The 24,668-nt window shown below is 41.1% G+C and overlaps 1 protein-coding gene across 14 annotated transcripts in view; it reads left to right on the top strand.

Moving 5' to 3' along the window:
• Window positions 1-24,668, top strand: part of cacna1g (calcium channel, voltage-dependent, T type, alpha 1G subunit) — a 234,357-nt gene that overhangs the window by 62,580 nt on the left and 147,109 nt on the right. For all 14 annotated transcript variants that reach the window (XM_085170412.1, XM_085170420.1, XM_085170419.1 and 11 more), the window contains one exon: window positions 9,893-9,990. In XM_085170412.1, the coding sequence (XP_085026538.1) occupies window positions 9,893-9,990 (98 nt within the window). The remainder of the gene's footprint in view (window positions 1-9,892; window positions 9,991-24,668) is intronic.

The raw sequence follows: 24,668 nt of genomic DNA, 5'->3' as shown, positions 1-24,668 counted from the left end.
CATAAATCAGGGGAAAAAAGCCTCACAACACTTAACCAAGTTAGGAACACTTTAGTATTCTTCCATGGCTAAGTCCTGTGGAAGGATTAGGGCCACTGGGAAAAAAACAGCCCATCATCACTCCCGAGGCGTAATATACCGACAATTTGTGACGTCCCGAGGTGTTCCAAAAGGTGACCTTCCACATTTCTATGCTACGCGCTGGGTTGTTAATGAAATCCAGTCGAACGACAGTCCCGCGGTAATAGACGTTCCAGCCATGTATTCCAGCCCTAACCTTAACCTCATCCCTAACCCTAACCACCACTTTAATAACGTTAGGTAGTGTTTTCCAAAGTGATTTAAGTAAAATAAATGTGCATGTGTAGATTCATTCCAAACGGTTCTCATGTTTCCTCATTTTTCCAATCTTGTAATATAGTGACTTGTTGGGTGCCCGGAAACATAATATGATTTGTCACCAAGTGCAAAATGTTATGCTTTGGGAGTGAGAACGTGTTGGAAAATGGGGGAATCTTTTCAATTTCTTTCCCCAATAATTCTGAGAAAAAAGACGGAAGTCTGAAATTGATCTTAGAATTCTGACACACCACTGTTTCTTTTTCTTAGTGGCTCAAATCCTCCAGTTTTTACTTTATATAAATGAACGCAGAGAGAGAAAACAACATTTGTTGACTTTCATGGGTTCTAGCCTTCAGTCACTGGATTTTCACTGATGAAAAATCCTACATTTAAAATTATGTTCATTTATCCATTTAGTTTAATCGCCTGAAAATGTGCATAAAAACAACTCCTGTTTTCAACATGATTTACTGAACTCATAAAGTTTAGCCAAGTGTCGTTTCATAGAATAACCCTGATTCTTCATTCAGGTGGCATTTTCATGTTCACTAAGTTTAAATAAAAAAGTCTTGATGGACTGTAAGTGGCGAGGGTGTCAGCGGGATATGACGCTCTGCAGTTATCAAAAAAATGAAAAAGCACTCTTGTAATTTTTTGATAATGACAAAAATCCCCGGCAGGGCATTCAGGCATTAACTAATTTTTAAGAAAATTGCTCTGTTCACTTTGATTTTGTTTGATCGGGAAACAGCAGGTTGGAACTGGGCTGTTTTACATGCAGGCGAGGTGGCGTTGTTGTCACAGTTTGTGAGCACAGTTTCAATTAAAAATATAACAATAAAAAAAAGTTTTTGGAGAGAGCGACAGTGAAAACACCACTCTTTTTTTGTAATATATTTATTCATTCATGCTACCTTTTTAAAGTGAGCCCTATCCTATTTCCATTAGCAGAAAGTCTAAAAGTTAGACTTTCAATTTAGACATACCAACTCTGGAGCATCCAGGAGCAACATATTTAATACCTATCCTGAAGCAGTTCTCTCACTAAGATCTCCTAACCCTGAGGGGGAAAAGAAAAGGAGATTTCCCTCAGTATCTGAGAAATAGGGATATTCAGTCATCAGCCATGACTGTAAAGTGTAAGTTGGTTAACATTTGGGTTAGATAGCAGGAGAGTGGGTTGATGGAAGAAAGTGTTATCGATGAAAGGTTTTCAGTCTGATTCAGCATGAAAACACTCCATCTGTCTACAGAGTGGTTCCTCTCTGCAGGTCTTCCTCTCTGCACTTCTTTCTGATGATACCACATGCTCTTACATTAACATCATACTCCATACGGCTATCCATTTTCTTAACTGTTTATCTGGCTAGAGTCGTGGGAGAACTGGAGGGTACACCCTCGACAGGTTGCCATCTATTACATGACAATATCGGAATCATCACCCACTGTTATGAATGCAGTGGCCTGAAATGCAAATGTTGCCTTTTCACACAAGCACACACTCAGAGCGATCCATCAGTCATAATCCATTTGCTGTGGGACATCTAGGGTGACAGCTTGCCTGTCACTGATGTGAAGGCGAATAGAAAGCAAACAATATGTGACTAAAGGAGTATCAGAGGAAGCAACAGATGACGGTTATTTTGTAATATATATAAAGAAATGGCATGACAGACTATGACAGGAAAGTGTAGTCTATTCCTGGAAACAAGGTGAGTGTAGTTCACACAGTGTGGTGTAGAAAGTCAAAGCACCAGTTTGCACCAAAACTGCTAATAACTATTAGCTGAATGCTAATGTGTTAATGAATGAGATTCAAATGCATTATTTTCTGAAGAAGCATATTCAGTTTATTCCAGTTTTATTCTATAGCACCAAATGCTATAGATCAGTAGCTTCACTATGATTAATATTGAAATGAAAGATACTTCTTTTAGCGTTGACGTTTTTGGAAGGTTGCTGTTCCAGTAGCAGTTTCTCCTGCGCTTTATGCCAAGCTATAATCTATCTATGGATTCATCACTTTTATATATATTTGTGTCATTTATATCTACCATCGTTGCACAAGGTACAATTTACACATTTTGGCTTTGCCTTGTTTATTAGTAAACTCTTTGTACTCTTTTTGAAGCAGATGTTGCATTGCATTAGCATACAGTGCATTAGCATACAGTGCATTAGCATACAGTGCATTAGCATAAATGACAAAGTCTCCACCAGTTTAAGCAAAGAATATATTAATGTTTCCACCATTTTCACCAGCTAGTTGGTAAACTTAGCTGCTACCATGTTATGCTGGCACTCACTAAAAAGGCAGCTGTTAATGTGAAAAAACAACAACAAAAAAACTGCATTAATAGAAGCTAACATCTTCACAGAGAGGAAGCACAATAACTAGGAATGACTAACATCTAACATCACCTAAATGGTGTTACATATTGGGTGTGACTTCATAGCTAAATAAACTATGTTTTTTTGACTCCAAAATATCCAACTTAGTCTAGAAACAGGATGAAACAAGCATGGAAAATTGACCCTGACATTCAATGCTAATAGCTTTGTATTAAAATGGCATTGCACTCAGTTTTAACCCTCAAATGTGCAACTATGTAGTAATAGAACTGTCACTAGACCCCATTTGTTTAAATTCCATTCATGCATTTGAGACATCAGTAGTGCTTTAGAAAGCAATTTCATTTCTATTAGTCACTCTTTATGTTGTGCTAGGCTAAACATGCCTTGGAGCTTTCTGTGCACTTTAAATTCACTACAAAGCTTTGTCTAATAACAGACATAATGTAGACATGATCAGCTTCTCTTTGTGCAGTGATCAATGGATAGTGTAGCAGTGGGTGTGCATACTGTATGCTTTACTGTCATGATAACTTTGCCTAAACCATTTCTGGATACCCAGTCATTCATCAATGTGCTACGCAGCCTGAATCCTCTCCAGCTAACCTCATCAGTTATTCAGCAAGTTTATTTCAAACCTTATTTATCACAGAATTCCTTCACAGATACTACAAACTCCCTAACCTCAAATCGAGCATGAAAACCGAGGAGGCTCCATCAAAATTTGTCAGTTCCTTTCAGCGTTTCGCTGTCTATCCATCATGATTTGCATAAAAATACGCCACTGGAAAGCCGGCCAGGGATATTATAAAACAATATACAGTAGCGAGGTTCTTTTTCATATCTCGCACTATTGATTTCTGAAAAACTATCAAACAGTCAGTATGGGAAAAAAACATTGAAAAATGTCTTATGCATACCATGGATCGTTTGATATTTAAACATTGCTTCATTAGAAACAAATTGACAAAACAGACAAGCCCAATTTTAAATCTTTGCATGCATGCAAAGACGTGTGCAACAGACACCATAATATAGTTTCACAAAGCTGAAAAACTAAGCCTGGATCGAAATGCTTCAATGGCCACTCGAGGCTGAATCCAAGAGCGAGTAAATCCCTGCAGACTTTCATGGTAAAAATGGCCATTGATTTCTTCCCTACTGTTTATATTTGTGAGACTGGTGGCTACTTAATTTGATCACAGTACAGTGGCTGTGATCAGACAGATGGATATGCTGACTGAGGTGGACAGAAGATGGGCAGATGGAAAGATAGAGGGCGACAGATAAAGGTTAGGTGAGGACAGCACTAGTTAAACATTTTACAGTGGCCTACATTCCTGAGCTGCCTTGCATACTTTTTCCTATTATAGTTCTTTCTGGGTGGCATTATGTGCGGTGTATTTGTGTGCATGCTCCGTTAAGAAGGTGGCGTTGCTGGAAAGCGTGTGTACCATCCTTCATGTGCCTGGCTCTTCAGGCACAAACACACACACGTCCAGCCTTTGCGATAAGAGAGAGGACAAACCAAGAGGCATCACGCCCAGAAGTGTGTATGTGTGTGTGCAATGATATACACACTTTATGTCTTTGGTGGCTTTATTTTAAATGACATGAATTTCATTACACATTTCTGCAAGTTTGTCCTTGTGAGGATATACAGTGGGGCAAAAAAGTATTTAGTCAGCCACCGATTGTGCAAGTTCCCCCACTTAAAATGATGACAGAGGTCAGTAATTTGCACCAGAGGTACACTTCAACTGTGAGAGACAGAATGTGAAAAAAAAATCCATGAATTCACATGGTAGGATTTGTAAAGAATTTATTCGTAAATCAGGGTGGAAAATAAGTATTTGGTCACCTCAAACAAGGAAAATCCCTGGCTCTCACAGACCTGTAACGTCTTCTGTAAGAAGCTTTTCTGTCCCCCACTCGTTACCTGTATGAATGGCACCTGTTTGACCTCATCATCTGTATAAAAGACACCTGTCCACAGCCTCAACCAGTCAGACTCCAAACTCCGCCATGGCCAAGACCAAAGAGCTTTCGAAGGACACCAGGAAAAGAATTGTAGACCTGCACCAGACTGGGAAGAGTGAATCTACAATAGGCAAGCAGCTTGGTGTGAAAAAATCAACTGTGGGAGCAATCATCAGAAAATGGAAGACATACAAGACCACTGATAATCTCCCTCGATCTGGGGCTCCACGCAAGATCTCATCCCGTGGGGTCAAAATGATCATGAGAACGGTGAGCAAAGATCCCAGAACCACACGGGGGGACCTGGTGAATGACCTGCAGAGAGCTGGGACCAAAGTAACAAAGGTCACCATCAGTAACACACTACAACGGCAGGGAATCAAATCCCGCAGTGCCAGACGTGTTCCGCTGCTGAAGCCAGTGCATGTCCAGGCCCGTCTGAAGTTTGCCAGAGAGCACATGGATGATACAGCAGAGGATTGGGAGAATGTCATGTGGTCAGATGAAACCAAAGTAGAACTTTTTGGTATAAACTCAACTCGTCGTGTTTGGAGGAAGAAGAATACTGAGTTGCATCCCAAGAACACCATACCTACTGTGAAGCATGGGGGTGGAAACATCATGCTATGGGGCTGTTTTTCTGCCAAGGGGACAGGACGACTGATCCGTGTTAAGGACAGAATGAATGGGGCCAAGTATCGTGAGATTTTGAGCCAAAACCTCCTTCCATCAGTGAGAACTTTGAAGATGAAACGAGGCTGGGTCTTCCAACATGACAATGATCCAAAACACACCGCCCGGGCAACAAAGGAGTGGCTCCGTAAGAAGCATTTGAAAGTCCTGGAGTGGCCTAGCCAGTCTCCAGACCTCAACCCCATAGAAAATCTGTGGCGGGAGTTGAAAGTCTGTGTTGCTCGGCGACAGCCCCAAAACATCACTGCTCTTGAGAAGATCTGCATGGAGGAATGGGCCAAAATACCAGCTACTGTGTGTGCAAACCTGGTAAAGACCTATAGTAAACGTTTGACCTCTGTTATTGCCAACAAAGGTTATGTTACAAAGTATTGAGTTGTATTTTTGTTATTGACCAAATACTTATTTTCCACCATGATTTACGAATAAATTCTTTACAAATCCTACCATGTGAATTCATGGATTTTTTTTTCACATTCTGTCTCTCACAGTTGAAGTGTACCTCTGGTGCAAATTACTGACCTCTGTCATCATTTTAAGTGGGGGAACTTGCACAATCGGTGGCTGACTAAATACTTTTTTGCCCCACTGTATCTATATAAAGATATGCAGGGGCGCCGTGTCAGTGTGTGTACAGAATACAAAAGAGAGAAGAAGAAGTGTTTTCTGTCCTCCACTTCACCCTCTTGCGTAGATCTGCTTCAGTTTGGAATTTGCCTCATGAAAACTCCCTCCAAGGCTGCGTCCTCCTCCCCGTCGCCCTGCCCTCTATCAGCATCATCAACGCTGGCACGGACTCTGACAAAACAGCGCACGACTTCCTGCAGTTGAGATCGTTTGTTTGATACACTCCATTTCTCCTCAGCTGTTTCTTCATTCCAGATGAGGGGAGATGGGTCAGTTTTCACTGAGCACATCGACCATCATCTGGCTCTAATCAGGGGCAGCAAGTGTTTTTACAAAGTCTATTTTTGAGCAGACATCATTCATCATCTGCTTTTTAAGTTTGTTTATATAAATCTGTCTGATGAAAAAATTACCCTAATATTTGTTGCTCTGGGGGATTTATAGCTTGTCTGTGGCGCTTGAACATAAGTTTTCCCATCCTGATGATGATACCGTAAATTTCCCACAAGGACCTCAGTGCTCAAAACTGAGATCATGCTGGATTTATTATATGTTCTCCTACTGGTGAGATTCTTTCACTTTTTTGCCCTCGCTGTGCTCATGTAAGCCGCTGTCTGGTTGCGGGATGGACAGTACTACGAAAATACTGTACACACCAAATGAAAATGAGAATGCTTTGAAATGCATATATATCTGTTTTTCATATTTATTAAGAAAACAAAAATTGAATGGGCATCTACACACAGTAGGATTTCAGTTAATGTCATGTGAACATCATAGAAACAGTTGGTAGTATTAAAGGAAAAACAGTCCCTTGGTGGAAGGGAAGTATATGCAGAATTACATCTTAGATGCGGCTGTTGTGTTTTTAACATGGTTTAATGCTTTGTATTTTGTTCTATTTAATCTGAACAACCCCCTATCAAAAACGCCGTGATCACTGTCGGCCTCTCTCGGTTTTTATTACCACTATTCATTTTAAAGCTTGGTTTTTAAAACCTTACATTGCAACTACAGCCCAGCCCATGCAGACTTTATTAATGGCTAACTTCGTAATGTGGATTATCTCAGTTGTTTGTTCTCCTGACTGAAGTGTGGTCCATTTACAGCATCCTGCCATGCGATTGCATTTGTCACTAACTTCAGCTTCACTGTGTTTACATTATGCTAACCATAGCTGTGTAGCTAGCCACCACGTAGCACATCATTATATACCAGCAGCTAAACTTAATTGTTACACCTGGCAAAGCAGCCACACTGATCATTTTGTTAAAAATGAAAGAATTTAGACAGTTTGTAACTCTCAGTGTTTGTTTGACTTTGGGACCTGAAGCTGTGTTTGAACCCGGACATGGCTAATGACGTCAGACTTAAAGATCGGATAACTGTTGTAGATAAAGAGAAAAACAAATTCACAGTAGAGACATTAAAACACAAGAAGAGACTTTGTGAAAGTAAATGACTTTAGTGACTCCAATGACTGCTAACGATCAACGGTCAGCTACAAAACGATGCATGACGAGCAACACACGTAACCACCTAAAGCTCCTTTGATTGCTCTGATATTCCCACTCTTAATTTGATTTACAGATTTTTCGTTTCAGTAACATTTGAATTTTGCTGTTATTTTTGTTAAAGTTAGCACTGATTCTAGCACATCTTGCCAACCAAGCTAGCTATTGTTTGCTAAAAACAAAGCAATCCATGCTCTCTTCCAAATATGAAATATGTTGATCTTTGGTCTTTTGGTGCTTATAAACTAATATCTGTTGATTTAATTAAAGAATTTGTATTATTTCTTGTATTAGATAACCTCTTCATTAGTACAGTGTTTTTTAGTATAGAGATTGTCCTGTGCGTCTATATTACGGTGAGGGTTACTTACAGATACTTTTTACTGCTCTTGCTTTAGACCAGGTGTCTCATACGTCCAGACAACTTCAGGAAATGTGAAGGACAATATAGATTTGGACTTTTTGAGAGTATTTTCAAGTTTTAATGAGTTCTCATTTGCCATTCATACTAAACCAAAGTAATTACCTCACATGTAAAAAATCAAATGACAAGAAAATTATTGTGAGCTTGCAGTAAAAAAACAAACAAAACAATTTCAGAATTCCAAGGCAATCTGGGAAATGAACTAACATTACTTTTTCTGTAGCTTTGCACATTTATCATTATCACCTCTCCAGCCCATTTAAGATCAAAGTGGGCCCTATATGTCGCCCACAATGTAAAATGTGATTATGGAAAAACCTACATTTCCAATAATCTAACAGTATGCTGTTTTTTGTTTTCTGGTATAAAGTGAGATTATTTAAGGAATTTTTCTATACTTGACAAAAGAGCCAAATGAGGCACTTTCATGAGCTGATTTGAAACATAGGTTGAGTGTTCTTATAATGTTGTCTTTGTATATCAGCCATAGTATGTGCAATATTTTGTCATAAAGCCGTCCTTACGCTGATTCAGTTCTGTACTTTCAAATGTCTTTCTTTTCTAAGTCACTGTTTCATGAAAGTAAACTAAATGTCCATAGCAACCATTGCTGAATATTACACAGGTTCTGATCTGAGGTTCCTGTTTCCGGGGACTGGAAGATACCGCTAACCTCATGACTCTGCTGGTTGTGGGAGGGCATCTCCATGCTGTTCTGTTAACTGTTTACCCATTTACCTTCTCTCTCCGGCCTGCAAGCCATCTGTCAGCTCTGTGTATGCATACTTGTGATTGTGTATGTGCGTCTGAGAGAACGAGAGAGGGAAGGAGTAGCTATTCTTGTTTTGCTCCAGTGTAACAAGCAAGAAGGGATTGTCCCGGGACACCTTAATGTGTAAAAGGCGGGCATTCATGGGTTCATTAAGGGAGTTTCTCCCACTTAAGGTGCTGCACACACACACACACCTACACACACACACACACACACACACATACCCTCTCCGACATGTGTTGCGAATTTGTCAGACAGACAGACTTGGAGTCAGTTCGAGGAGGGAATTCCTTCATCTGCACGCTCCTTCAAGCAGCACATGTGCTCAGCATCTGGTCCACACACTCACACATATCCAACACACACGTAAGCAGAGGCATTGAGTGTGAGAAGGGATAAGGATAAACACTGATCAAAAAACAAGAAAAACGCTTTTTCAGGCATTCCACAGTCTCTCCCCTAAGTGTTGTCCTTCTAACCTCCCATCACAGTCAGAAAAGCGCCTCTAAAGAGCTGCCGGAGTGTGTGTGTGTGTGTGCGCCCCTGTGTGCATGTATGTGAGTGTGTGTGTGGCGTCTCAAGGTTAAGAGGCCGACTGATCTGATGCTGCTCTTTTATGTACTCTCGAAGCCATATCCTCCATTCAGTGATGAGTGATTCACCCGCTCTTGACGTCTCAAAGGGGATGCGCATATGCCACTCTCTGCTTTGAAGGCTGATTGTGCGAGGGTACATGCGAATATAACCGTGTGTTTGTCAGGCTCGCAAACATCGCGTGGATGCTTTGCTCAGTGTGCAAGCACAAACAGGCACAGCACTATGTGTGTGTGTGTGTCTCAGTGTCAGTGTTTAAGCATGTGTGCGTTTTTCAAACTTTTCTGGACTTTCAGTTGCAGTCCACAGAGCGCTGGAACGAAAGCACATTGTTTGCCAGAACACATGCATTGCAGCCATGTCTAAAAGCAAGAATGTAAATGTGGTTCAGAACCTTACGATGATTAATCACCACTTGCCCTGTGAGGGGTGGGAAGTGTTTAATACATGCAAAATATAATTGGCTACATAATAACGTTTTCCCATTTTTCTGTGTTTTAATTCCCAGCATGATCGAGCACGTCCTGCAGAAACAGCAACAGCATTTGCCGCGGCTCTATTCACACATGCTTCCATTCTTTCTGTATGTTCCAGGATGCTGGAGTACTCGCTCAACCTGCAGAACGTCAGCTTTTCAGCAGTGAGGACAGTTCGTGTGCTGAGGCCGCTGAGAGCCATCAACCGAGTGCCAAGTGAGTGTAGATCTCTGCTCACGAGCCACATCCCAGACCCTCATACACTCCGTCCTTTTGCAATTTTAGGCTTCCTCTCCTTGTTTTCTAAAAGTCAGGCCAGGTTGCCCAACCTTTAGTCTGGGAATAGCTTTAGGCCAATTTCAGTTATTATTAAAAAGTAGATGGTGGCGGTGCAAGCGCAGGGTGAGAACACAGGTAATCTTCCAGTCTGTGAGGTTCAAGCGGCTGTGCTCTGACAAAAATATCACACAGACAGTATGGAAACATTCAAAAACACATTCAGCACACTAATTGTTTTGCTTCCTTTGATTTCTCAGTATCACTCCTTTCATTGGGCCAAAACAGTCAGGTCCAATTTTAAATGCGCTTGGCATTTGTCTTTCTTTCTTTTTTTTTAAATTGCATGCAAAAGCAGGAACCCATGTGCGCAACAGACACCATATCATAGTTTGACCAAGCAGCCAACCAACCTGCAGGGCTGAAAAATGAAGCCGGCATGGAAAAGCGCCAATGGCCACTTGAGGCTGGCTCCAAGAGTGACTAAATCCCCGCAGTCTTTCATGTTAAAATGGCTAACTTCTGCTAAGAAATTAGCCTAATGCCAACAAAAAAATTGTTCATGTGTTGTTTTGATCTCTATAATAACCACATAGCAGTTTTTTTTTACATTCAATCCTTAGGCTCTTGTTTGCCATTAGCTGTTTTTCAGTATGCTTCAACTTCAAGAGAGCAAAAACAGCAACAAAACTTTTGTATTTTTTTTTAATTTACCTCTTTCAATCTTGTTGAGGCTAAAGTTGAAGTTAAAGTTGTTTTAGCAGACCTGATGCTTAGCAGACAGCTAAAATCAAGTCACTAAGTTGGGACACTCGTTGTGTTCTCTTGATTCCCCTTGAAGCATGCTGAAAAACAGCTAACAACTATCCTGTGCATTAAAATTAGTATCCCTTTTGCCCTGACCCTGTCTCCCCTCACCCTAAGCTGTTGCAGCAGACGGTTGCCTCTCCCTGAGCCTGATTTTTCCAGGTTTCTTCCTGTTAAAAGGGAGTTTTTCCTTCCTACCATCGCCAAGTGTTTGCTCATAGGTGGATGTCTGACTGTTGGGGTTTTCTCTGCATTATAGTAGAGTCTGTACATTATAGTAAAATAAATAAAACTGATTTGAACTGATGCTGAGGAGTCCTGTAAATAGAAATCAAAAGGCACATCCAAAAACTGACATTCAGTGACTTCCCAATGGCCAGCAAGCAATATTTTGGTTCTCGTGATGAACTAGGCTTGATAGCCAAATATATTAGCCATATGGTTTTACTTTATTGTATATCTTATATTGGGTCTATTTGCCTGTAATGTTGCTTGCTATAATTGTTGGTCATGCAGGTTCAGTTCCTCCACAATGGCGGTATGTAGGTCAGAGGCAAGTTGATCCACGGTTGGACACCTTCAGCGTCTCTGTGTTTTGCTATTCTCACCATCCAGTCAGTTTTGGTCTCTGACAGATTTATAAGCAATTTTCCAATTCACCAACTTTTATTAAAGGACTGTAGTTCATAGCGACACTCACAGACTGACTGTCACACTTGTTCATTACCCTCCACGAATCCCTCAGTCACTCGCCCCGTCTTGCATCCTCGCCCATCTCATGCTTACTCTCACACCCTCCCCCAGAAAGAGTGCCCCCTGTTCCCTTCCCCTTCTATTCCATCGGTCTTCATTACAGTTTAATCAGTGCAGATTGAATTTCCAGTGCACACATTAAGGTTTAAATAAATCATAAGGATTTCTATAGTACCCCAGCAGTCCACTTGGTGCCTTCCTTCTTAACTTGATATCAGCAACTGCAATGCTTTCATTTTAGATACAGATCCTAATTATGTCATTGGCTTCTCTCAGAATCATTTCATCGCAATGTGTTTGAGTGTGTGTGCGTGCAGGTGTTTACCCCATGTGGGTGCATGAATGGGATATCAACCCCCTTCCTCACCCATTCCCCCAGCCGATGACACTCTTAAGCCCCTTGTATAATCTCACTCTCTTGTCAATCAAAGCCATTGCGGGGGGTTCACCCTTGCTCATTACCCCTCATATGCAACACACACACACACTAAGAGAGTGCACAGTTACTCACACTGACTCGCTCATTAGGCATCCAACCATCCCTCACCCTAATCATGGAACTAATAGTGGCATTCATGTGCGGATGATTTGGTCTGACTCTGGCCCTGTGGGGAAAATGTCATTGGGTAGATTTGTACTGGTGGTAGTGATGGGGAGGGTGGTGGGGGGGAGGCCTTTGGTGTGGCTTCTATCTGTCTTCTGCCCCCCTTTTAGCTTTTTTGCTGTCTAATCAGATCCTGTGGAGAAACTTGCAGCATTCATCATGACTCTGGGTGGGGATGTTTGTTGTGTAGCTCGGGCTATTTGGAGGTAAACTGAATTGAATTTGAACACGTGGGTTCTCCAGTTTTTCGATGTTGGCCAATCATGTCCTAGATGATAGAGAGGTTTTCGAGTATGAGGCTTTTTCCCATTTCTGTTTTTCCCCTGTTTCATTAGTCTACAGTGATACAAAGGCCAAAGCTGCAGTTTGACATTTGAAAGTTCACCAAGTTGATAAAAGAATTTGACTTGCCTAATTGGCGCATTTGCCACATTTTAAAAGAGGTGATGTGGCTTTGAGTCATACATGCAAAAGCAGCTCTGTCCACATAATTAATTATATAATTTATTATTGTTATACAGTGCTCAAGAATATTAAAGAAACACTTAGAAAAGTCATCAGATCATGCTGGATATCAGCATGATCTGATGACTGGGTAAGGTGTTAGGAGTGAAAGGATACCAAACTGTTTGATGGAGATTGGTATTATCATTAAGGCTGAAGTCAAAGACACCCTGAAAATCAAAGCGCAAATATGATGAAGCAGGCCGGTCAGTTCTGCTGGAATTTCATTGCTTCAACTGAAAATGGTAGTTTGTATGGCCACCACCTGCTTGTTTGAATGCCTGGCAATGTCGGGGAAGGTTCCTAACGAGATGATGTTCTGGGGGAACCCCCCAGATCTGGACCAGGGCATCACTGAGTTTGTGGATAGTTTGAGGTGCAGCCTGGTAGCTTCAGATGGACAGGAGGAGTACTCCAGGAGCTGCCTGCATACTCTTGCCACATGAGGACGAGTACAGTCATGAACCAGGAGGAAGCCAGGACCCACTGCCCTAGCATCAGACCTGACAGTTGGTGCAGGGATTTTATTCTGATATCTAATGGCAGACCATCACTGACCTACCACCAAACTGCTCACTGTGACTAACGTTACTGCATAATGTTGTTCATGGCTTCTCCAGACCCTTTCATGTCTGTCACATGTGCTCCGGGTGAGCACATGTGACAGGTCCAACACATGGTGCCAGTGTTGGACCTGCTAATTCTGATATTCTATCACGAATGCCAATCAGGATATATGATGCCGAATAGCAAGCAAAGGTCCCACTAGAGAATGTAGGGCCCTGGAGCCGCCCTCTTGAAGTCTTTTTCTGATTGTTTACACCAATGACCTGCTGGAGAACATTTTTGTAGTGCTCTACAAAAGAATAGATACCAGTCCTGCTGATGGGTTAAGGACTTGTCCAGCTCTCCTGGAGTAACTGTCTCTCTCCTGGAATATTTTTCATGCTATTGAGACTGTGCTGGGAAACATAGGAAACCTTCTGCCAATAGCATGTATTGAGATACCACCCTGGAGGAGTTGGACTACCTTTGCAACCTCTGCAGGCTCCCAGTATCTCCTCATGTTACCAGTAGTGACAGTGACCATAGCCACATGCAAAATTAGTAAAAAAAAAAAAAAAAAAAGCAGTCAGAAAAGATGAGGAGGGAAAAATATAATTTGCCTTAACCTGTGAAATCATTCATATTTTGGGGATTGGTGCTACTTTCATTAACACCAAAGCAGACACCAACACCAAATATCTTGTCTAAATATGGTATCTGATATTTTGTTCTGACTTTACTACCTTATTTGGGAGGGGGGACAAGTGGTATATTTGACTTATTGGCAGGCAATTATTTTATTATATTTTTAAGTCACTTAACACTTGCCCAAGAATCACTAAAGTATAAAATGGCACCTTACTTAAGGGATGAATCATTTTTGTGTCTATACATAATAAACAACTTAGCAGCGAGCCCGTTTTAAATAGCATCTGGTAAATGGTAAATGGACTGATTCTTATATAGCGCTTTTCTACTCTTCCGGAGTACTCAAAGCGCTCTATACAACATGCCACATTCACCCAGTCACACCCATTCTCACAAGCACTTTATCTATACTTAGTGCTTTTTCTAACTACATTCACACACATTCATACTGGACGCATCAGAGAGCAACTTGGGGTTAGTATCTTGCCCAAGGATACTTGGCATGCAGACTGGAGGAGCCTGGGATCGAACCTCCAACCTTCCGATCAGTAGGTGACCTGCTCTACCTCCTGAGCTACAGCCACCCCATGGTGGCTGCAGGCACTTTGTTGCTAGAAGCAACACAATTTGTTCCCATTTCCTTAGCTGAATCTATGAAAAATGCCAAGGATAACACAGTTGGACAGGCATGAAATAGTCTTGCACCAACAAGGTGATTCCCAAAGAGCTATTAGCTGAAAACTTGGTACAGTATATCTCAGCATGGAATATAGTGTATTTTAGAAATTTGAGGAAATTGCCCTTCTTTTTCTGGGTCACAAAAGAAGAAGTGGCAAGCCTGAGAAACTATCTATAAAAGATGAATGGTATCTGAAAGTCATTTCCATAAGAAATAGGAACAAATCCATCAAAGAGCTGACACAGGATCTCAGAGATGCAAATGGGACTTCAGTTGAGCCACCTACTGTTCGGTGAGGCGTCATCAGAAATGGTCTCAGTAGAAGGTTGGCTGTCAAGAAGCCATTGTTCAAAAGCTTCAGGAAGCCCAGAGAACTTCCTGAAGTCTACTTAAAGAAATTGAACAAAAACTTGCATCAGAGAGTTCAGGCTGTGTTGAGCTACAAAGGTGGTCATACTAAATATTGACTTACAAACTCTTGTGTTGTACAAACTCGGGCATTTCAGTAAATTCCAATCTTTTTCCCACTTGCCTAATGAAACACAAAGAAATACTGGGTGACTTAAGACTTATGGACAGTACTCTACATGAATGAAGTTAACAGTGATTCAGTGCTCTCAGAGACAAAAGAGAGATGTATCAAGTTAAGTTGGGGAAAAATATCTACCAAGAGGGAAAAAAGGCTTTTAAGAACATTATCTTCTATCAAACTAATAACCTTTCTATTGTGATTTTTAGTCGACTTGACTGTTGATTCAATATTTGCAATTTTAGTGTCCTGGTGACCACCGAAATTCAAGTTAATTTAGTGCTTGAAAACAACCGCTGAAATACGAGTGCCTGCAGACCGAGTGGCATGATTTGCCTCAAGAAGGAGTTTTGGCGGGAAATAAACTCCCTGGTGTCTCTCTTTCGTCCACTGTGTGCACAGAGATGCATCTAGGCCAGTGTATTTCCGCTGTTCCATCTGTGCCTCACAATTAGCATTATGTAGAGAGTTTCCTTAGTAAATCTGTTAACATGGTGTGAATATGTTGCAATCAACCTGGGGTTATTCAAATCCAGTGTGAATTGGGCTTAAGAGCTGCTTATGCATGAACATTAAATGCTCATGTTTCTAAGTGATTAGCCAGCATTCTGGGCTCAGGTGTAGAGCAGCTGACCACTCCACAGGTTGAAAGAAAGCCATTTGGCACATTAACAGCAATTACTCTAATGCAGTGAGCATCAGCTCTATGCAACGTAGGTGTTGTGTAGGAAAAGGTATTTTATTTAGCACCAGCAACGTTTCAAATCACCAATACTGTCATTGCTATTTAGTATGGATGGGTATATAATGTGTAGACAGGGTTGCAGTTTGCTATGTTGAAATGGAAATGGTATATCTCTGCTACTGGAGAACAAGGGAAATGGGTCACCATACTCAATAGATCTCTTTATCTATCCATCTATCTGTGATGACTCTCTAGTTTAAATTGTCAGTTGTATAGTTCAGTATATCAAAAATGTAAACGTAACTAAAGCTGCAGGTGACACGTGGCTGCACACCTCAGCTGATGGATTGTGTAGATAAATGGCTTATATGCAAGCACTTACAGGTCAGCACTTTTTGCTAATATGGTAAAAACTTTCCATCTCCAGCCTTGTATTTAAATTTCTTGTTGCTATTAGTCCACTGCTGCCAAGAATGTAAGTCATCTGAACCTGGCTCAGCAAATGTATAAACTGTTAAGAGTTCACATTCTTCCTTGTTGTTATCCGGAGCCCCTCGCTGGTCTTTTTTGACTTTTTTCTGTGTCTTACCTTGAGTCCATATTGGAACAGAAGGCTGAAGCTCATCCTAAAACGCAGACACACACACACATCTTCACACTCCCGTTAACGAGCACATTGTTCCTGGGCCGGTGTCCACGTCCGGCACTCTGGCAATGATTGATGTGCTAACATGGCAGTCCTGCCAGTGGAAGTGACAGATACATTTCGCAGGCTCCATCCGCTGGCTGCCAACAAAAAAACAAAAATCCCAGACTGTGTCACCACCATATCACCACCCACCGTCTGCCATCTGATTGGCTATTACCCTCACGTCCAGTACCAGTCCGCAGGGACCTTGTACCAGCCTGTCATTGGCTAAATCAAGGCAGACATGACAGCCAGTGACATACCTCTGTGTAGTATTCAAAGGGAGTTACTGGGTGCTCTTGTGTCCAGAATACAGTGTTTTCTTGGGTGACAGAGGAGCATCCCCGGCTTTCTTCAAGATATTCAAAGCAAAAAGTGCTTCTAGTAACTATTTAATAACCACATTCTTTAATATTTAAATATATATTATCAGCAAATGCTACTGTTGTATCCTCGATTCAGCTGCAACAAAATTCAAATTGGAGAGAGCTGCATTAATAGGTTTTAGTTACAGTCCTTGAGGCACTGAAAGCTAGAATACTAACTTTAGAATGCTGAAATGTAATTGTCCCTGCCTTGTGTTTATAGGCGTAAAGGTGCCATTGTTATGCAGGGAAGGGGGAAAAAATCCTTTTTTATCCTCAGGCTTTAGTTCACACTTATTTTATTATGCAACACACAGTATTTTCAGAATAGAAAAGGAATCCTGCATGATGGATTCTCATCTACCAAAGTTCCTAGCAGACTTACCCGCCAACTGAAATTGTAATTCCTTATTTGGTTGCTGGCGAGTTTTAATGAATTTTCCCACCGTGGTTATCGGGAAGTTCTTAATTCCGAACAGCAGCTGCTGGGATTAAAGAGGAACTCCACTGGGTTTATAAATACTGTCAGTTTTGGCCGGCGGTCATAGGTTCTGTCCAATAATATGACGCAAGACTGGAGTAAAAGACATCCATGGATTGGCACTTTATTAAAGAAGGACCATGATAACAGCACAAACACTAACTACAACTAAACAAAATGGCTTCCTTTTATACTCTACCTTTTCAGGTGAGCATCTGGAATAGCCCAAGTATGGGGGTTAACTAATCAATATGAAAACATAACCCTCCACACAAACAAACATACAATAACATTAAAGCACATAACAAAGATATACATATTTCCAACACGTACTATAAACAAACCAATAACATAAGCTTCACCCATTACTATATAAATTAAAACCCTCTTTATCCATATTCCTAACCTGGAACACTGGTCTGCTCCAAGAGCTCTTAAACAGGTGATTGAGCCGCTTTCACTCTTTTGCTCCACATCCTGCAAGAAGCAACCAGGACAGGTGAGTACCTTTATAAGTTCTCATTTCACATATATTTAGGTTATTGACAAATGATTAACTGCAAACAGCTCTAACTTTGGCTCTTCTCTAACACAGGTAGGATGGCCAGTCCCCCTGTCTCTTCACCTTCACAAGCTGTAAATTTAATCGTATGTCAAATAAACCCAATTAAAGACTCCATAAGAACGAATGTGTTTTCTTTATTACCCTATTTTAAATTCCTAATCCAACAATTAATCACTAACAATACCAACCAGGTAATGGAACCCCTGGTCTCCATTACAAATACATGGCAGTGTAGTAGACATGTGGCGTACTACATAGCCTTTGAAAGTGATTGTAGCTGCAGAGGAGGTCAGAGGAAATACCGAGTGGTGATACCGTCGGGACACTATGAATTTAAACGTGCATTTTAAAGTGCGTTTTAAAAAGTATGGGAACAAAAAAGGTGTGGGAACTGACACAAGACATTTAAGGTTTGCATCATAGGACAATTGGATTTCTGGATATTATGATCAGAATCCCCATATATACTTTTTGTCTTCATGAGATGCATTTTTAGGACCAGTGATGTAACCCAGGTGACCCAAAGTCATGTATTAGCCCTATTTTATGTCACAAATGGACACAGACATTTTGATAATATCATAATAAATGTAAAGGTACTGTGAATAGAATTTGAGGTTATTTAATAGACAAACACAATGTTGTACACATAAATATACACTGATTAGTGCATCTTCCAAGAGATAAATGTATTCTTATTAACCTGGAATTAAGCCACTTAAATGCGCATAAACATAATTATTAATTCCCAGTATTGTTGTAATTACTACTTCTCCAGAGAAGTGAGAACAACAACAGCTGGTTATAAGCTAACATTATGCCAGCTAATAAACTAATAAAACAATTTGCGAATAAACTCTCATATGATGAGAGGATGTAGTCAAAGAGCCCGAGTCCAACAGGGTTAGATCGACTTGCCGGCTAATAGCTGCTAACAGCAGCATTGACAGAAAAGTTCAGGATATCCTCAACAACTTGCCTCAGTATAGGTGTCATGGGACAGAAGTGAGCTTCACCAAATCATTGACTGATATCAAACTCCCATATTAGTCAGTCAGTTTTACAGCCATTTCCAGGGTGACGAGACGTGGACACCTACAGCGGCCACCGTAGCTAGCATTGTGCACTTGAAGTAGGAGGAGTAAGAATTCAGTTGACTGCAATCTGACATCTAGTGGTGAGATTTTACACACGTACTCTTAATTTAACAAGCAAAACAAAGCCAAATCATTCTGAAGGTTAACACAACAAAAAATGCCAAAAAACATCATGAGACAAGTTACAGGTACCGTCCGAGGTTTGTACTTAACAGAAACCGTTCTTAAACTTAGTGTTGGAGCAGTATTTGACTTTTACTCTGTTCCTATTTTAATCATAAGCTTTTATTAAACCTAATCAAGTCGTTTTGATTGAACCTACCCAAAACACTGTCTGAAAACTAAAAGTCAAAGTTGCTGCCATCCCTCCTTACGTGGACGTGATTTAGTTTTTTATACTTCCTCATCTAGCGAGACAGTATTCTGGAGGACTACCCTGCACATTGCAAACTAACATTAAATATGCACTCAGTGCGTTAAATAAAGATAAGTTAGGAATGAAAATGTGTTGATCTTACTGAACTTTTGCCAAAGCTTAGTTCATCCGATTATGTCTTTAAACGAGGCAATAATTCATGGGTAACTTAAGAAACCGAATAGATTGCGTCAGGTTGGAGGGCAAAGGTGGTTTTACGCCTCAGGCTTGCAAATGAGCAGACGTAACAAGATAAAACTTTTGCATTCCTCCCAGACTCGGTGAGTCTCGATGAAACTTTTGGCTGCTGCGAGTACGCCACATCTGAGCGATTGATAAGCTGGAGGCAGCAGTCAATAGGTGATTATCACAAGACACAGAAGACATGCACTCTTACCCATCCCTGTCTTAATGAGACTGATTAATAGCCCTCAGGCACTTGCTGATTGTTGAGCTGCCTCATGTGCCCTTTTCCCCAGAGCCTTATCAAACTAGCCCACACATATGCACAAGTAGAGCTCGTACACATTTTCCTCACTTTCTCACACACTCGCGGACCTGCAGTGCATGCACATGCAAGCTGTTATTTCTACCCATGCATCAATAATACGTAGTGTTTCATCCTGTTCTCCACGCTCTGTTAGGCTTGGTGTTTGAGCTGTACCAGGTTCATGCACACTGTCTTGTACTTCCACCCAGATACGCCCTAAAGGCAACAGCAACACAGGAACATTATCAACCTCGCAGCTCCCAGCACAACCATGCCTCCTCCTCCTCCTCATCCTCCTCCTCACCCTCCTCCTATGGCACATTGTTTTCCAAGCCACAGTACTGTAATTAAAGAGCTCACAAGAACGTCCTTGCGTCTATTCTTCCCTAAGATGTTGGGAGAAGGGTTTTATAGAAAGGCCTAAGTCACCCCCTGACTTCTGCTGTTTTATTGCGATGTAAATACAAGAGGGAGAGCCTGGATGAGTCAGGGGACGGGTTTGATCCGGAGGGCTCCTTGTTTAAAGAGGAGAGTTGAAGTAATAACACGCTGATAAGGTTAGAAAGAGTTCAGAAGAGGAAGTTGTTTGCCAGAGGATGAAAGTAAAGAATGTCACTGCGTAATCCTTGCTCTCCGCTGTCAATCTTTTGCTGTAAAAAACAAAAAGCTCTCTTTAGTCGAATCTTATTATGCCAAGAACACCCCCAGCAGCTGTTGGCGTGCGAGTGATATTTCTTTGCATAAAGACAGAAGAGATTGTGTTTTACTTGAATTTTCGGTCCCAAGTCATTTTCAAGGTTTTAAGCTGCCACCGTTTCTTAAGGCTTGAAGTTCAGGTCTTTGATCAGCTGGAATATTCCCAGATAAGCAGAAGACGAAAGCACGCACAATCATCACCCCACAGCTGTGTTTTGTCAAAGAGATTTGATGCAGAGGTAAGTGCAAGTGAACAAGTAGATGTGTAAAAAGGTGGAAAAATGTTCCTTTTTAAGTCATCATTTGTTTGAGTGAATGATGGAGTCTAGGGCATCATTTATCACATCCAATCGTTCCTTCAAGCTTATCCAACTGGCCTCACAGCTGGGCTGGAGTCTCTTGCAGATGAAATGGTGAAAAAAGGGTAGTACAAAGAAGAAAAATAGTATCCAGTCAAGTTAAACCATCTTTAAATAAATACATATAAATATTGGGCTGAGATCTGAGGAATTCGTAGTCCAAATGATACCTCAAACCATTCTTGAGACATTTCTGCTTTGTGGCTGGGAGCATTATCCTGCTGAAAGAGGTCACAGCCATCGGGGTATACTATTTCCATGAAAGGGTGTATGTGGTCAACAATGCTTAGCTGGTGGTACATGTCAAAGTAACATCTCGGAAACATGATTTGTCCAAGCAGGCTACTTTCTTCCATTGCTTGGTAGTCCGGTTCTGTCCAGTCCAGCTCACGTGCCCATTATGGACAGGATCCAGTATCCTGACTGGTATGTGACCATGCAGCCCTGTACACAACAACCTGTGATGCACTGACACGTTCAGCTACACGGACCTGCCTTCACTCACCCTGTGCATCAGTGAGGATTGGCTGCAGACTGGCAGCTGTTTCTTCCTTTGACCACTTTGACCAGGAACACCCTACAAACCATCAAATTTTGGCCCATGTCAAACTCGCTCAAATACTAATCTTTCCTGCTTGCTCGCCTGGTTCCTTATATACCTCACTCGCTATCACCTGATAGCCAAGATGAAAAGATAATCAGTGTTATTCATTTAACCTGCCAGTGGTCATAAAGATAAGCCTGATCGGTGTGTTTATATATGTATATTGCACTCACTCACTCATATAAATTGTGTATCTTTAATTTAGGGATTTGTTTATCTGCATTTGCACAGCTATGCCCATGTGGGTTTGTTTGTATGGAAGGCCAGTTGTGGAAAATGGATCAGTCTGACTCAGTATGTCGAATAATCATAAGCATAAAACTATGTGAGTAAACTAATTTAGATTTTTTTTCAGTGTCTGTTTCTCATAATTTTGTATCCACTGGTCAATACAAAAAAAAATTCCGGTGATTACAAAAGTTCAGTTCTAAGCCCGTTCTCTTCATCGGGTTTCATTTTTTTCCACATGGACTCTGGCTTTGAGTCTCATGACTCACTTACACAGAGGATTATTTTCATTTTAGGGACATGCAGTCATCTCTGTCTGGAGTCGCTTACAGCGAGCTTGTTGCCGTCCACTCGGAGCAAATAAGAAGAGACGCAGGTGTACGCTGCCCCTCGACTCAGAAAGCCCATTAGTTCACAGTACACAGATTACAAAGCTGGCCGGGCCGGAGCTGGACCTGGACAGCAGAGCAGAGGAAGCAGACCTAATCTGCCTGCTAACAGATGGCTCCCCCGATCACACGCAGCAACCCGCCTGCCAGCCGTGTTGGAATGGAGTGGCTGCCCACGGCGAGGTTGGAGAGGGCACACAGGCGGAGGAGGAGATGATTGTTATTGAATATGAAATGTCGATCACTTGGAATGAGCACACTGTAGAGGTCGGGAGAGGCTTGGTGGATTGATTGTCTTACCTCGGACATAAACAAAGGTTCTTCTTAAGAGATTCATGCTCGCGTCTGTCACTGTTTAACAAGTTACTCTCATGAATGGCTCTGATCCAGACGATATATTGTTTAATGCCCTGATTTATACTCCTCTCTCAATAGCACTCTGCAAAACAAACTGTTGCCACTTCAAATACTTTATGTCGTCTTATTTCTGGCTAAATTGCTTCCTAACTGCCATCACGCCTGTTCCAAATACCAATCGCTCAAAGCTGACTTCTTTAATGTTCAGCCATTACAGCCGTACCAGCTCTCAGACTCTTCTGGTTTTGATCATACTCCGGACATATTTAGAGTATATTTTTAAAAAAAAAGAAAGAAAGAAAGAAAAGAAAACTCCTTCACATACCGTACTTGAATAACATTAATATGTTCACCGATGACTACAGCAATTCTAAGATGGTTAATGTGATGAATGTGTTGTAATGTGTTGCACTCCAACAACCCAAAGTGTCCGAAGCTGCGGTTCCCCTCGTGACCACTTGAGGCTAGCTCCCCAAATGTAATTTTGAAAGATGCAGATAAAGTTTTCTTCATTTAAGTTGATTTTTTTTTACTGAAAATTGAGAACACATGTTTTCTAACTAGGTGCCAAAACATTGATTTCAAAATGCAGTGTTTAGAAACCAGTGACATCATGATGGTATGTCCTTCTTCTATGAACAGTCTTTTTGTCTTTTGGTGTTTTTTTTCTCTCCAATTGAAATAACCGAGTTCACGTAGTTCTTTCATAACTCCAAGACAACATTTAGTTTCTTGGAAATAATGAGCCTCACTGTGAATGCAGCATAAGCAAGTACAATTATACAATAAATTATATGAATATGCAAAAAGCAAAATAACAAATAAACAAAAGCGCTGCTATATATTACATATTTAATCTATCATAACTGGTACTGCATGGGGGCTTCTGACAAATATAGCCACTTTTGACTGCTGGATGAATGCTTGGTTAGTAACGTCTATGTATCTTGTCATGTTAGCAATAACTGATTGATTAAAACTCACTACTAGACTAGTTTTGTTTCCACTCATTGAAGTTATTGACCCTGTTTAGCTAATATCACTTATCAGTCTCAGTGCAAAATGTTCAGTTGTAACTACATTACCTTTTCATACCTGTCCTGCTATGATGGGAAGTGTATGGACTTCTAAAAAGATTTAAAAATGTTCCACTTTTTAATCCATTGTGATTACAGTAAATTACATTTACATAAACATAAACTCTGCTGGAACAGGACAACACCATTTGGACAACCTACTTGCAAATCTGCAGGACAATGTAATTTGAAGTAGTTAAGTAAATAATTGCAATAATGTTTTTATTTGTGTGCACATGTGTGTGCTTTACAAACATATTTCCACATGATGACTCTAAATGTAAATGAAGGCATTTCAAAATGAACAATTTAAATTTTTGTTTTTAACATTATTGATATTTATCCTCCAGCATTTTTCAATATTGTAACCATTAGACTTTCACACATTTATCCACTTCGCAGAATCCCACGAAGGTCTGTTAAAATAATGATGATAACAAGTCTTGTGGGTGTGTAAGTCTGAGCTGTGTAAGTTATAGAAATCTCAGATGCAGATGTGTAGTACTGCTGCTCTGGATCACAGCGGTACTACAGTGTCTGGACACTAATCCCAGCTGCTGTTGCTAACTCAGGCACAGCTAAGCAGCATCCTCACAGCTCAGCACATTACTCTCTGAGAGCGATCACATGAAGGAGTCGCTGCTTAATGTGCACTCTGTGTGTGTGTGTGTGTGTGTGTGTGTGTGTGTGTGTGTGTGTGTGTGTGTGTGTGTGTGTGCGTGTGTGTGTGTGTGTGTGTCTACAATGACCAAACACAGGGAAACACAGGGGTAGATTTACCTTTTGACTCAGAGCGTATGGGCCCTCACACCTCTGAATGAATCCGTATATTTTCAGGCAGTCGTGATGAAGGTGTCTCCCACCAAAGGGCAAGTGGCTACAAATGGCCACTGGCAGTGAGTCATGCCTTCATTTTTACATAACTCCCTGCACTGGATCGCTTCCCTTGAATCATGACAGGATGTTTCTCTTGTAAACAGCCCTGCAGAGCCGTATTTAATAACTTGCACGATGACTGGAGCATCGCAGATAATTTCTTTACGCCTCTCATCT

Source organism: Neolamprologus multifasciatus, chromosome 8 (assembly GCF_963576455.1).
Source record: "Neolamprologus multifasciatus chromosome 8, fNeoMul1.2, whole genome shotgun sequence".
Classification (NCBI taxonomy): Eukaryota; Metazoa; Chordata; class Actinopteri; order Cichliformes; family Cichlidae; genus Neolamprologus; species Neolamprologus multifasciatus.
This window is presented reverse-complemented; position numbering and strand designations above follow the sequence as displayed.